Raw genomic sequence first — 15,130 nt, forward strand, 5'->3', positions numbered from 1 at the left:
TGTGTACAACTATGAGTGACTGACAGCTATCTCTGTATACACACACCGAATGCTATCAGTCACTGATAAGATGGCCCTGTGTACAACTATGAGTGACTGACAGCTATCTCTGTATACACACACCGAATGCTATCAGTCACTGATAACACCTTGTACAGCTGAGGTCAGAAAGAGCAGAGATTTAAATGACATGAAAAAATAACACGTTTTAGTGAATCTTTTCCCATAAAACTCTACCTCAATCTGCTCAGCGCCTCCTGCTCTATAACATACTGCCTGCAGATTGCGCTGCATTTAGTGGTGACGGGTTCCCTTTAAACTTCTAGGATAAGAAAAGAAGGTGATACCAAGGTGAGCTCCTGCCCTGGTCTGATAAACCCACTTTACAATTAGGTCACTTCACTACTGGAGATAATTTAGCAGTTGACCCCATTCTCTTTTCGCATTGGACCCAGTCCGAATATGGTGAACATTCAGATATTCTCTTTACCACGTTTCTGTCCTGTGCATCCCATCAAGCTCAGTGTGCTATTGTCTGAAATGTCCACCTTGTTCTAGTATTGCCATGGATATATCCGGATTTCTTCTTACATTCCAAAAACCTAAATAAAGAGGACCTAATACTAGTGTTGAGCGAACTTGTGTTTTAAGTTCGGTGTCTAAAGTTCGAGTTCAGGTTATCGAAGAATCGCGTTATAGATTCTAAATTTTGTTATGGTCCGTGGTAGCGGAATCCATAACTGGATACTTCGATAACCCGAACCCAATCTTTAGATGCCGAACTTAAAACACAAGTTCGCTCAACACCACCTAATACCTCTTCTGATGTGATCATTTACTAACTATTTGCATTTGTGAAATAGCAGTTGTGAAGCATACCATATTTTCTTATAACTGTATGTTGTGCTTCTCTTCTATTATTCCTACTATCAAATTATGACTAAATTAACAACTGGGTGTTACCATGTGCCTTATCAATGGGGCACTGTCAGGTACAAATGTACAGAGCCAGTCTGGCAATACCCAGTATAATCATAGACCTCTAGCAGGAATAATAATGGAATGGCAAAATGTAGAGTCATAAGAAAAGATGTTCAGCATTTTATATGAAATACAATTATTTAATAAACCAGACATGAGGGGTCCTACTTAAAGGGCTTCTGTCATCAGGTATTAAACTGGCTGACTTTAGACATGTGCTAGTGTCAGCTGAAGCGAACAGTCTCTGTCCCTTCTTTCTAAGTGCCACCGTTTAGGAGCAATGGGGGCGTTGCCCATACTCCTAGAGGCTCTGTTCTTCCTCCTCCGGCCACGCCCTCCTCAAGCTGATTGAGTGTTCGCATAATCCTGCCTGGCCCTGTCAATCAACATGATGAGGGCGTGGCCAGAGGAGGCAGAACAGAGCCCCTAGGCTAGGAGCAACACCCCCATTGCTCCTGGAGGCCCATTTGCACAATATAAAAGTTCATTTTTCACAAAAACGGAAGCACATAGAAAGAAGGGACAAAGACTGTTCGCTTCAGCTTACATTAGCACATGTCTAAAGCCTGCCAGTTTAATAACCATGTTCCTGATGACTAAAGCACTTTAAGGATCGAATAGAGCAAAAATCTACTTGTGTAAACGAGTCCTTAGGCTAGCTGCCTTCTCATGAAATTTGTCCTACCCTGCATATGAGAGCGGCAGTGACCCCCACTGGTATGACTGTTTCTACATTATAAAAATATCAGTCCCTCGAAAATCAACCTTGTAAATCTTTTCAATATGCACAACAGAATCGGCCCGTTTGCTTTTCCCCATTTGTTTTACCAGCAGGTTAATGAACTGCATTTTTACTTATATGTATGTATCCAATAGTCTTTGAGGTTTGTTAAAGGGGTTATCCAAGAAATAATATTGATAACCTATCCACAGGATAGGTCATCAATATCACATCAGCGGGGGTCTGAGTCCTGGCACCCCCACAAATCAGTGCTCACTGGATGAGCCTCCCGGGCGCTTACCAAGCAAAGCGTCCGTCGTACATCGTATAGTGGCTGTGCTTGCCATTTGCTGCAGCTCAGCCGCCTTCACTTGAATGGGGCTGAGCTGTAACTAGGCCATATGGTCTAGAAAGAGGACATGGCGCTCATGGAGTGCCCAGCCTCTTCTTACAGCTAGGTGTCGGACCCCCGCTGATCTGATATTGATTACCTATCCTGAACATTATTTGTAAGAACAAAAGGGGAGCTTTATGTAAACCAGAATCAGAACATAAGCCAGTGCATCATTAGTGTGCATTTTCCCCAGAACTCGTATGACCTAGCCGTGCATTAATGATGCGTTACTTCTGTGCAGTTTTTGGCAGGTGTATTTTATATCCTATACATAAAAGCGTCTCCTGTATGGAAAATGAAAACGTCCATCGAAGCCACTTCTAACGATGTCCGCCATACTTGGCAACCCAGTCTGTTCTTCCATGAATCGGTTGGACTGGTTGCTGTCGGTTTAGCACAGAAAGGTTTTTCGTTGCTGGTTTGTAGGCTGGAGCAGGAAACTGAGAACGCGCGGCTTTTGTTTTCCATGTGTCGTAATCTATAATAGAATGAAGATAAGAAGCAGATTGCAGAGACTGAATTTCATTTTCGGTATTCACTGTTAGTGAGATGCTATGGGAGAAGGTTGAAACACATAGGAACATAGGGAAAAGGAATAATATAAGGAAACTCAGGGCTAGGAAAGGCTGGTAATGGACGGGGAGACACCGTATCAGCAGAGGTTACCTGGGATATTCTCAATAACTGCCTTTTGGCAGGTAGGTTTTGGTTTGATAATTTTAGGTTTACTGTTCACAGCATCACTGTTGATGGGCAAAGCTGATGAGAGTTAAGAAAGAAGTAGAAAAGAAATAAGGAGGAAGAAAGTAACAGGAAAGTGTAGGCTACAGAACATCAGGAAGCAAGTTCTCTCCGCATAGCCGCATATTGATTTATGCCTGTAAGGTCTCATTCACGAGCATGTGTGGCCTGTGCAACCCCTAACCAGAGTCATTGGGGTGTATAAGGGGAGTTTTTTTTTTTTCTTTTTATACAGTGTCACTAACTTGTCAAAAAACTTGATATGTGCATAGAGAAGTTTTGATCGGTGGGGGGGGGGTCTCCAGAACGAGGGGAGAGGGGTGCTTACATATCCTATTCTCTCTCCTCTCTGCATGAGTCGGACGCCATAGAAGTCTATGGGCCCATCTCGATTTTGTCCACAGCAAAGAGGTGAGAGAGCGCATATGCAAGTGTTTCTCTCCCCTCGTTCTAAAGAGCCACACCAATTAAAACCTTTGATTATATAAGTTTTAAAAAGTGCCCTGAAAACCCCTTCAATGATGTTTTCCATATAGTTTCCACTTTACGAAGGCATAAAAAGCCAGCAATAAAAAAAATAAAAATTAATTTCCATCCATCCACATTCAAGGCAATGACAAAAATATAAATATATATATATATATATATACACACACACAATCTATATCCCCACAGCTCTCCTAACAATTTTTTTCAGTAAAAACCTTTCTCAGGACTCTGCATGATGCAGTTCCTCTCCTATTCCTAATGAAAATGTATGAATCAATTGACAACTGAGTGTTACTATTCTTATTTGATTAAACATGTCCTTACATGCTGTCAGATCAATGCTGACAGTGTTAGGGTTTCTTCAGACGACTGTATTCGTGTTTGAGATCCGCAAAACACAGATCCTCGCCATGTGTGTGTTCTGCATTTAATGGAAAGGCCAGAGTTTTGATAGAATGTAGGGGGGTAGGGATGCGGACAGCACACATTGGCCCCATTGAAATTAATGAGTGCGCATCTGTTGAGCAAAATTGCACAATGGATACGAACACAAACATACGTTCATCTAAATAAGCCCTTATTGCTCATGCACATGAATATTTTCTTTCTGTGTCCGTTCTGCTTTTTTTGCGGACCGTATGCGGAACCATCCATTTCAATGGGTCCGCAAAAAAAAGGAAGTTACTCCGTGTGCATTCCGTTTCCGTATTTCTGTTCCGCCAAAAAATAGAACATGTCCTATTATTGTCTGCATTACGGACAAGGATAGTACTGTTCTATTAGGGGCCAGCTGTTCCATTCCGCAAAATACAGAATACACACAGACGTCATCCGTATTTTTTGCGGACCGCAAAATACATACGGTCGTGTGCATGAGCCCTTAGACTGTATAATGACACAACCTATTGCCAAAGGGAAGAATGCGTATGAGAATAGTTATACGTTTTCAAGAATTGATTTTGGATATCTACGCGAAAAATAAAAGTGAAAAACTTTTAATATAGAGAATAAGACGATATTCTTGTGGGTATAAGTCTTACTTGCTGAAGGCCCAATTGGTGCAAGTTGTATTCTCTGTCCTGCTGATCCAACTTCCTTCTTATGAAAAGACGGGACGTATCCTCCTGTAGTATTGTATGACGGGACTCCAAGTCCTCCCAGATGTCCTGCAGAAAGTAGATAACAATACATTCATGACTTTACCTTATACTTAAAGCTCTGCATCTGCTTGTAGCTACTGCAGTGAAAATCAGTGTAGTAGAGGATAGAAAAATCACTGCATCTCTAAAAAAAAAAAACATTGATTTGATTTGTGTTGGTCTGTGTCTTCTACTGTGGGTATTACTTTTAAATATGATGAACAGTAATATTGCATCATTTTTGCCATTAAAATCACCAGAATCCTGACAAACCCAAAAATAAGGCCAATTTCACACTTCATGTGAAGGCTGTATTTACCGGACTGAACACTGCTCCTCTGACGTGAACTCACAGTATCATTATGACTTATGATGCTGTGTGTTCCTGCCAGACCGCAGGTCTACTGAACTGTACTCACATAATGCCATGAGTACAGTGCTGTAGACCCACGTTCACATAGGAACACACAGCATCATAAGTCATTGTGATGCGAGTTCAGGTCTTAGCAGCAATGTTCAGTCCGGAACATACAGCCCTCGCATTGGGGCGTGTTGCTCAATACGCTTGTGTGAAATTGCCCTAAGAGTTCTATATGCCCTTGGAATGCAAATCTCCTATTTTGTCTTCTTAGAAGTAGACATACCTGCATTGTTCCTATTAAATGTAATTCCGCCTATCGGAGCAAGTGGTTTAGTGGATAATGCGCTTCCCCAGGTTGAATGATTTGCTTCTTTATTGGCAGATACGAGTCCCACATTCTTGGGGTTCATACCTTAAATTAGAGAACATTTGAAAAATAAAGTTATGACAAGCTGTACTAACCAAAAAAAACTGTAGGTGTCTGCGGTCATTTCAGAGATACATTAAGCAAGGTCCAAAGAAAAAAAAACTATAAAAAGCTTTGGTTTCCCTGGAGGTTGGCCGATCTTGGGGGCTATGAAGTGCTACATAGTCTTCAATTCTGGTACCAATGAGGAATCATTCCCCAGCAATAAAAGTAATTGGGAATCCATGCTTAGGAGGCATGGTGTCTGCCACCAATAGATTCAAAAGCAAAAAGTACAGATGTGTTCATGACAATAACTTTTTGAAGCCAGGAGTACCATTACAGGTACTTACATACAGTATCTCAGAAAAAATGAGTACAACCCTCACATTTTTGTAAATATTTTATTACATCTTTACATGGGACAACACTGAAGAGATGACACTTTGATACAATGTGAAGTAGTCAGTGCACAGCTTGTATAACAGTGTAAATTTGGTTTACCCTCAAAATAACTCAACACACAGCCATTAATGTCTAAACCACTGGTAACAAAAGTGAGTACATCCCTAAATTAAAATGGCCAAATTGTGCCCAATTAGCCATTTTCCCTCCCTGGTGTCATGTGTCTCGTACTGTTACAAGGTCTCAGGTGTGAATGGGGAGCAGATGTGTTAAATTTGGTGTTATCGCACTCACACTCTCTCATACTGGTCAATGGAAGTTCAACATGGCACCTCATGGTAAATAACTCTCTGAGCATCTGAAAAAAATTATTGTTGCTCTACATAAAGATGGCCTAGGCCAGTGGTCAGCAACCTGCGGCTCTAGAGCCACATGCGGCTCTTTAGCCCCCTGATATTGGCTCTTCCAGGTGCGGGCTCACATGTACAGTGCAATAGCATTTTCGTTGCCCGTAGCAAAAATAGGTAGGAGGGTGAAGACCAGGAAGCGGTGAAGGCTCTGTACTCACCGCTTCCTGGTCCTTGGTTGTAGGCTGTGCAGGGCTGCGCACAGTGTAAGGCGCTCTGTGATGTCACTCTGTGCACACCAGTTCACAGCACAGCCGACAGCAGGAGGAACACAGAGCGCGGGTGGTGAGGAGCAGCGGCATCCAGGAGCCGGAGAGGTAAGTGCTTTTTTATTTTATGAAACTTGGGGCTGATCTGAGGCAATGAGGTGATGAGAATCATAATGGGGGATATGAGAGGCATCATGGATGAGAGGCATCATGGATGATAATGGTGATGATGAGAGGCATCATGGTTGATAATGGGGATGATGAGAGGCATGGGGCTCTTATCTGAGGTCTGAGCTGACATCTGATCTCAGGGAGGTCTTATTAACATTGAGGTTCTGCTTAAGTGCTTGAGGCATAAGGTCACTGACTTTTTGAATGTTCGTATTGCGCTTCAAACAATACCTTCATGGGAATAGGGGTTCTAAGTTAGTCTCCAACCTTATTAAGAACCAAAGAAATAAATCCTTTATTCAAGCCATCAAATCAGCCTCAGGCCCCAACTTATTAATACTCCAGCGATAGCTCAGGAGTTTTGCTCCTTTTATTCAAATCTGTATAACCTCCCAATACCCCTCACCATCCAGCAAATTGAGACACGCACGTCGGAGTTCCTTAGCTCTATTAACATCCTAAGAATTTCTAAGGTCGATATACATCAGCTGCTTCAAACGTTTACAACGGAAGAGGTAGAAAAGGTTCTAATGTCTATCCCTTCAGGGAGGAGTCCCGGACCTGACGGTTTTCCAATCTCATATTACAAAAAGTATAAAGATATTTTAGTCCCACATTTTGTCATGGCATGCAATCTCCTCCTTACAGGTGGCTCTCTGACCCCACAAGCACATAACGATTATCCATAAAGAAGGGAAGGATAAGGAAGCATGTGGAAGTTACAGGCCGATTTCACTGCTGAACACCGATTTGAAGTGGTGGGCTAAACTGCTTAACAGCAGGATGTCAGGGTTGCTCCCTGGGCTTGTGGGTGAAGAACAGGTAGGTTTCGTTGCAGGTAGAGAGGGTAGGCATAATATCAGTAGAGTCATACATGCGATCACCCACGCCATCAAATCTAAGTCCCCTCTTGTACTCCTGGGCACAGATGCGGAGAAGGCGTTCGATAGGGTTAGCTGGGCCTATATGGAGAAAGTACTACAAGCCTTTGGCTTCCCTGAAGGCCTCATCAGAGCTATCTATACTCTATACTCTGCACCATCTGCGAGAGTACTAGTCAACGGCACCCTATCGAACGCTTTCCAAATTAGAAACGGTACTCGTCAAGGATGCCCATTATCCCCCACCTTGTTTGTACTCACCCTAGAGACGCTTCTTCTTAAGTTCCGCCAATCCCCCACGATCAAAGGAGTGAAACTAGGCAGATTTACTGCTCCTGATGATTTACTGCTCCTGTTGTCAAATCCTGAAGAGGCTTTGCTGGAGGTTATGCAGATTTTTGAAACTTTTGGGGTTATCTCAAATTTTAAGATAAATTTCGATAAGTCGGAGGCCCTTGGCGTTTCCCTCCCAGCTGTCCTGCGTACTAAGGTCAAAGCCCTCACACCATTCAAGTGGCCTACACAAGCAATAAAATATTTGGGGGTGATGATCCCGATGGACCCCAAGTTGTTGTTTAGTCTTAATTTCCCCCCGCTACTCTCCAAAGTCAACTCTATTCTCTCTAAGAGCAGCTCTCCTTTCCTAACCTGGCTAGGCAGGAAAAATGTCCTCACCACCTACATCCTGCCGCTGATAATGTACACCTTGAGAGCCCTACCCATATCGGTACCTGTTAGTTTCATTAATAAACTACAATCCATCATGAGCAGTTATTTGTGGGATAAGAAGCGCACTAGAATGTCCTTTCCCCTTCTTTCCCGAAGAAAGAAACATGGGGGTATCTCCCTCCCTGACCTATCAACCTATATACAGGCTATTAGTTTGGAAAGGTGGCTTAAACTGGCCAGACAAGAGACATTCTGTATGCATGTAGATTTAGAATTGGCCCTGTTGGGTAAGGAATTGTTCCATAGGTTATGGACACCTGAGAGGACAGGAGAAGGGACCAAAGTAGATAGCGTACTCACCAGAGGAATGCTGCATATTTGCCATAAGTCTTTGGTCTTAACATCTGCTCAGGACAAGATTTCTCCCTTAGCTCCTATCTCAGTTATCCCCACACTACTGTTCCTACAAATTAAATCTCCATCAGACATTTGGCTATCAATGTCACATCACAGATTAGGAGATTTGAAAGGGTGACAGATCACTTCCAACTTCTATACTGCCCTCTCGGGTGTACCTGCCCTTGGTAAAGATTTCATTCAAAGAAATGACTTTGAGAATGCTTGTAGGCAGTTTATGATTTCCAAATTTACCCCTCTCCCTGATCCATCATGGTTGGAGAATTATGTTCTGCTGCCAAATTTACCTCATAAATGCACCACCCTCATTTATAGGCAGATTCTAAGTGAGAGCTATTCTAGCGTACCGCCCTGGGTTGCTGAGTGGGGAAAAGAACTCCACCTTGAATTTTGTGACACTGACAGTAAATGGATTCAGAAATCTTCGCACGGCTTTTCCAAGTGCATAAAAATTCAGGAAAACTCTGTTAAGACAGCGTTGCGTTGGTACAGAACCCCCGAGTTCCTTTTTTTCAAATTTCAAAAGAGATTTCAAACATTGAGGTTCTGATTAGTGGTCTGACCTGAGGTGTAATGAAAAATATTTTTTTCCATATTGTCCTCCTCTAAAACCTATGTGCGTCTTATAGGGTAAAACGTTGTGGAGTGAAAGAAGATGTAGTGTCGAGGATTTAGAAAGGTATGTTCAGATGGTTAGGAATACCCTTATGAAGTAAATAACAATGTACCTTCCTATATATTTGAAGTTTAAAAAATTTGGCTCTCAAAAAAATAAAAAATCGCTGTTTTGTCGATATTTGGCTCATTTTACTAATAAGGTTGCCCACCACTGGCCTAGGCTATAAAAAGATTGCCAACAGCCTAAAACTGAGCTGCAGCACGGTGGCCAAGACCATACAGCGGTTTAACAAGACAGGGTCAACTTAGAACAGGCCTTGCCATGGTCGACCAAAGAAGCTGAGTGCACGTGCTCGGCGTCCTACCCAGAGGTTGTCTTTTCAAAATAGACATATAAGTGCTTCCAGCATTGCTGCAGAGGTTAAAGGAGCGGGGGTCAGCCTGTCAGTGCTCAGACCATACACCGCATCAAACTGGTCTGCATGGCTGTCATCCCAGAAGGAAGCCTCTTCTAAAGATGATGCACAAGAAAGCCCGCAAGCAGCTTGCTGAAGACAAGCAGATTAAGGACATGGATTACTGGAACCACGTCCTGTGGTCTTATTTGTTTCAGATGGCGTCAAGCGTGTGTGGTGGCAACCAGGTGAGGAGTACAAAGACAAGTGTGTCTTGCCTACAGTCAAGCATGGTGGTGGGAATCTCATGGTTTGGGGCTGCATGAGTGCTGCTGGCTATGGGGAGCTATAGTTAATTAAGGAAACCATGAATGGCAGCATGTACTGTGACATACTAAAACAGAGCATGATCCCTCCCTTCAGAAACTGGGCCGCAGGACAATATTCCAACAGAATGACCCCAAAGACGACCACTGCCTTGCTAAACAAACTGAGGGAAAGGTGCTGGATTGGCCAACCATGTCTCCAGACCTAAACCCTATTCAACATCTGTGGGGCATCCTCAAAACGGAAGGTGGAGGAGCGCCAGGTTTCCAACATCTACCAGCTCCATGATGTCATCATGGAGGTGTGGAAGAGGATTCCAGTGGCAACCTGTTAAGCTCTAGTGAACTCCATGACCAAGAGTTAAGGCAGTGCTGGAAAATAATAGTGGTCACACAAAATATTGACACTTTGGGCACAATTTGGCCATTTTCACTTAGGGGTGTACTCACTTTTGTTGCCGGCGGTTTAGACAATAATGGCTGTGTGTTGAGTTATTTTGAGGGCACACCAAATTTACACTGTTATACAAGCTGTACACTGAGCCATCTCTTCATGAAAAGATAATAAAATATTTTAAAAAATTTGAGGGGTGTACGCTCTTGTGAGATTCTGTATGCTTCACTACTACTTTCTACAGAATCATAGTTAAAGCTTATTCCTATGTCTATGTGAAAAACGGATAGCTTCCATTTGGTTTTTCTCACTTCCTTCAATACAAATGGGTATTCTCTTCCGCAAAAATGCACCAGAATAGGACAGCAGTGAGATTTGCAGATCAGGCATAGGTATCCATAGAAAACAAATTTGTAAATAGCTCCTTTTTAAAATCAGATAGCACACTGAAGTAAGATATGGTAGTGTGAATAAGCGCATTCACACGACGGTATATTACTTCAGTGTGCTATCCGTTTTCTAATGTATAAGATCTTAAAGTGGTTGTGCCACCATAACAACCTATAGGATACAGGACAAGTACTGATCATGGGGATTCAACAGTTGGGACCCTCGCCGATCACAGGAATGAGGTGTGGAGTCCCCATAGTGAATGGAAGGGAAGGGTGCGTACGTGACCACCACTCCATTCTCTATGGGGACTCTTCACCTCTTGTGATTGGTGGGGGTAGCCTATCATGCGGATAGGAGAGAACTTGGCACCTAAGGAAAACCCAGAAAGGGGAACTTAATTTTCCCTCTAAAGTTTATTTAAAGTACTCTAGTTCCCACTTCCATTCCTCATTGGATAGTTTTTTTTTTTTTTCGTTTTTCATATTTACCTCATTAGCAGTTTTCTCTTACCTCCCTTGCTTAAAACCTGCTTCCTGGTTTGTCATGTGACTGCTGTCCCATCATGCCTTAGGGCAGTGAGATGTGTCCTGACATCAGTAGGACAAATGATACTAACCAGTTTACTTTCTAGCTCCACATATTCAAAATGCTGAGTAACTCAATTTGTGCTAATGTCTGTAATTTGTTAAAACAAAATTCATCATTATGTTGATCTGTCTGCCTATCTATCCATCCATCCATGATGGACACTGTAGCTGGTGCTGCACATAGAGAGGTTATTGACGGGAAGGAAAACACGCGCTGTGAGCATGTGCGTCCTGTATTACAGGCTCCACTGTAGGACGTAACCAACAGCAAGTGAAAAATCGAAACTGACTCGTCACAGGCTCATAACTTTAGAATAAGACAGTTTTGATAAATGGTTGTATTTGGGTGGGATACATTTATATTAGCAGCACAACCCCTTTAATATCTAATTTTCTTTAGAATGAAGCAACATATCGCTAAGTGAAAGCTATGTTTGCATCCAGCTGAGCTAGCCCTACCAGGCATTGTACCTGTTTTAGGCTGCTTTCACACTAGCGTTCGTTGGTCCGCTCGTGAGCTCCGTTTGAAGGGGCTCACGAGCGGACCCGAACGCCTCCGTCCAGCCCTGATGCAGTCTGAATGGATGCGGATCCGCTCAGACTGCATCAGTCTGGCGGCGTTCAGCCTCCGCTCCGCTCGGACAGGCGGACAGCTGAACGCTGCTTGCAGCGTTCGGGTGTCCGCCTGGCCGTGCGGATCCGTCCAGACTTACAATGTAAGTCAATGGGGACGGATCCGTTTGAAGATGCCACAATATGGCTCAATCTTCAAGCGGATCCGTCCCCCATTGACTTTACATTGAAAGTCTGGACGGATCCGTCCGAGGCTATTTTCACACTTAGCTTTTTTTTGCCATTTTAATGCAGACGGATCCGTTCTGAACGGAGCCTCCGTCTGCATTAATATGATCGGATCCGTTCAGAACGGATCCGATCGAACGCTAGTGTGAAAGTAGCCTTATCAGTGAATTTCCTGGTGTCAGATTCCCTTTAAGATCTGTATCACTTAAAGGGGTTGTCCAACTATTTATATTTTATAGGACATAAATATCTGATCTGCGGGGGTCTGACATCCGGGACCGCTGCCGATCACCTGTTTGAAGGGGAGGCGACTCTCCACGCGAGCGCCACTTCCTGTTCATTACACTGCACTTCGTCTTGTAGTTACACTACGCCACTGCTCCACAGGAGACAACGTGTAGTGTAATGAACGGCTGAGGATAGGTCATCAATATAAGGCCCCTTTCACACGAGCGAGTTTTCCGCGCAGATGCAATGTGTGACGTGAACGCATAGCACCCGCACTAAATCCTGACCCATTCATTTCAATGGGTCTGTGTACATGAGCGGTTTTTTTTTTTTTCCACACATCATTTCTGAGTTCTGAGAAAAACGCAGTATGTTCTATATTCTGCGGTTTTCACGCAGCCCTGGCCTCATAGAAGTGAATGGGGCTTCAGTGAAAAAACGCATCCGGAAGCAATGCGTTTTTAACTGATAGTCACTAAGGCTACTTTCACACTTGCAGCAGAGGAATCCGGAACTGCCTGCCGGATCCGGAAAAACGTATGCCAACTGATTGCATTTTAAGACGGATCAGGATCCTGATCCGTCTTACAAATGCATTTCAAGAATGGCTCCGTCTGTCCATTTGTAATATTGTCACATTTTTACCGGACAGATCCGGAATTCCGGTATTTTGAATACCGGAATTCGGCACTAATACATTCCTATGGAAAAAAAAATGCCGGATCCGGTATTCAGGCAAGTCTTCAGTTTTTTGGGCTGGAGATAAAACCGTAGCATGCTGCGGTTTTATCTTTTGCCTGATCAGTCAAAATGACTGAACTGAAGACATCCTGAACAGATTACTCTCCATTCAGAATGCATGGGGATATAACTGATCTTTTTTTTTCCGGTATTGAGCCCCTAGGACGGAACTCTATGCCGGAAAAGAAAAACGCTAGTGTGAAAGTACCCTAAGAGATGTTTGTAAACCTTTGATGAGTTTTTCACGCGTGTGATAAAAAAACTAAAACGCATTGCACCCACGCAGAAAAAACTGACTGAACTTGCTTGCAAAATGCTGCGAGTTTCACTGAATGCATCTGGACCTAATTCGTGCACAACCCCTTTGCATCCAAACACCCCGTTGCGTCATGTTGCAGCACTAAAGGGAAAACAAGCCGAATCACAGATAAAAAGGTGATCATGGGAGTTCTAAGTATATATAAAAAAAAAAAAAAAAACTCAGATAAGTCTTTAGTGGTGAAATAGGGATTTCCAAACTAGATCTCTCTAAACCGGGTCATTTTACCATATGATGAGTTACCTGGTAGATATCTTGACTGTCTAAGGTAGTGCTGTTTAGCGGACGTTGTTTGTCCAGAGTCTGTTCTTATAATTCCCACATTTGAAGAACCTTTATTTAATTCTCCAGTGGAAATTGAATCTGTAAAACTGGAAACAAAATGATTTTTCAATTATCTTTACAATTCTAATAGAATATGATAAAATTCCCTTTGTCCATGGTAGCAGTATGTATACACCCCTCCTAATTACTGAGTTCTTTAGCCACATCCATTGCAAATAGACGCATAAAATAAAGCACACAGCCAGGCATTCTGCATAGTAAAACATTTGTAGTAGTTTGGTTCGTACTGAAGAGCTCAGTGACGTTAAAGTCTACCTTCAGGGAAACTCCAATCTGACATCAGGAGTGGAGAGAAGCAACTGGACGCTGGGCAGAAAAGTTGTAAGGCAAGCGTACAACACCCCACAATATTGTGCACAAGTCCTAGGACCTGTGAACAATACTCGCTGGACATACGGTTGCATCAGTAACTACTGCACCGTGTACAGTTGCGTCTCTCCATGCCCAATGTCAAGTAATGCAGGAAAGTGTTCCTGGAGGTCTTCATAAGCTACCACTGTTGCCACAATCCAACATGTTAAATGTTTGATCTGCTAGTTCTTCCCCAGTAAACTGTAAGCCCTACTATTGTAGAGTAGAAGTAACAACAGCTTAGCCGTGAAGTGCCAGCGCATGCTAACTGACAGCGTGGCTGCCAAATGATGGAGGTGTGTAAAAATTGCCTATCCATTGTATTGTTTGGAGCACCAATATAGTTCCAAACTGCCTCTGAAAGTGACATCAGCACAAGAACTTTACCCTAGGAGCGCCATGAAATGGTTCCATACTGCCTCTGAAAGTGACATTGGCACAAGAACTTTACATTAGGAGCGTCCTGAAATGGGTCTCCATTGCAATGCCAAACATTGGACGAAGTGGTGTAAAGCATGCTGTCACCGGACTATGGAGCAGTGGAAACACGTTCTCACTTCACTGTCTGGTGGAATGATGGACAATTCTTGGTCTGGCAGATGCCAGGAGGAGGCTACCTAACGGAATACAGAGTGTCTACTAAGAAAAATCTGGTAGGTGGGGCTGCTCTTCAAGGTTTGGGCTATGGCCTTTATTTCCAATGAAGGTTAATGTTACCACCACATCATACAAAGACAATTGTATGCTTCCAAATCTGTGTCCATTTTCTGTTCCAGCATGACTATGCCCCTGTGCATAAATCAAAGTTATAGGGGTTTTCTAGGAATGATTTAAAATGGCAGTCAGCAACCTGCCCTAGAATGTGAGAAGGACTGTTTGTCACCACTTGCAGAGCTGCCTAGGAGGGCAAGGAGACGGGTCTAAGATGGTTATGATGTGATCTTGCCTACAATATGCTATCATGGCTGAGCAGCCTGACAGAAAAACTCAATATGTAGTATATGCAAGTGTCAGAACATGTGTGTAGTGAGGCCAGGTCCCCTCATTCCCCGGGGCAGCTCTGCAAGTGGAGGTAACCAGTACCGATCACATTCTAGGACAGGCTGCTGGTGGCCATTTTGAATCTTTCTCGAAGAACCCCTTTAATAAAGACATGGTTTGAAAAGGTTAGTATGGAGCAACTTGGAAGAGTGGTCTGCACAGACATCTGACTTCAACCCTAGTCTCACACCACAAAAAAA

General features: G+C 43.2%; 1 protein-coding gene across 1 annotated transcript in view; it reads right to left on the minus strand.

The window, feature by feature from the left end:
• Nucleotides 1-2,241: 2,241 nt before the first annotated feature.
• Nucleotides 2,242-15,130, minus strand: part of MAK (male germ cell associated kinase) — a 53,637-nt gene continuing 40,748 nt past the window's right edge. Inside the window, exons 11-15 of the mRNA XM_044295058.1 lie at nt 13,437-13,564; nt 5,110-5,238; nt 4,367-4,492; nt 2,763-2,855; nt 2,242-2,574 (exon numbers count right to left, since the gene is read on the minus strand). Of these exons, the coding sequence (XP_044150993.1) occupies nt 2,417-2,574; nt 2,763-2,855; nt 4,367-4,492; nt 5,110-5,238; nt 13,437-13,564 (634 nt within the window). The 3' untranslated portion in view covers nt 2,242-2,416. The remainder of the gene's footprint in view (nt 2,575-2,762; nt 2,856-4,366; nt 4,493-5,109; nt 5,239-13,436; nt 13,565-15,130) is intronic.

Source organism: Bufo gargarizans, chromosome 5, assembly GCF_014858855.1.
Source record: "Bufo gargarizans isolate SCDJY-AF-19 chromosome 5, ASM1485885v1, whole genome shotgun sequence".
NCBI lineage: Eukaryota > Metazoa > Chordata > Amphibia > Anura > Bufonidae > Bufo > Bufo gargarizans.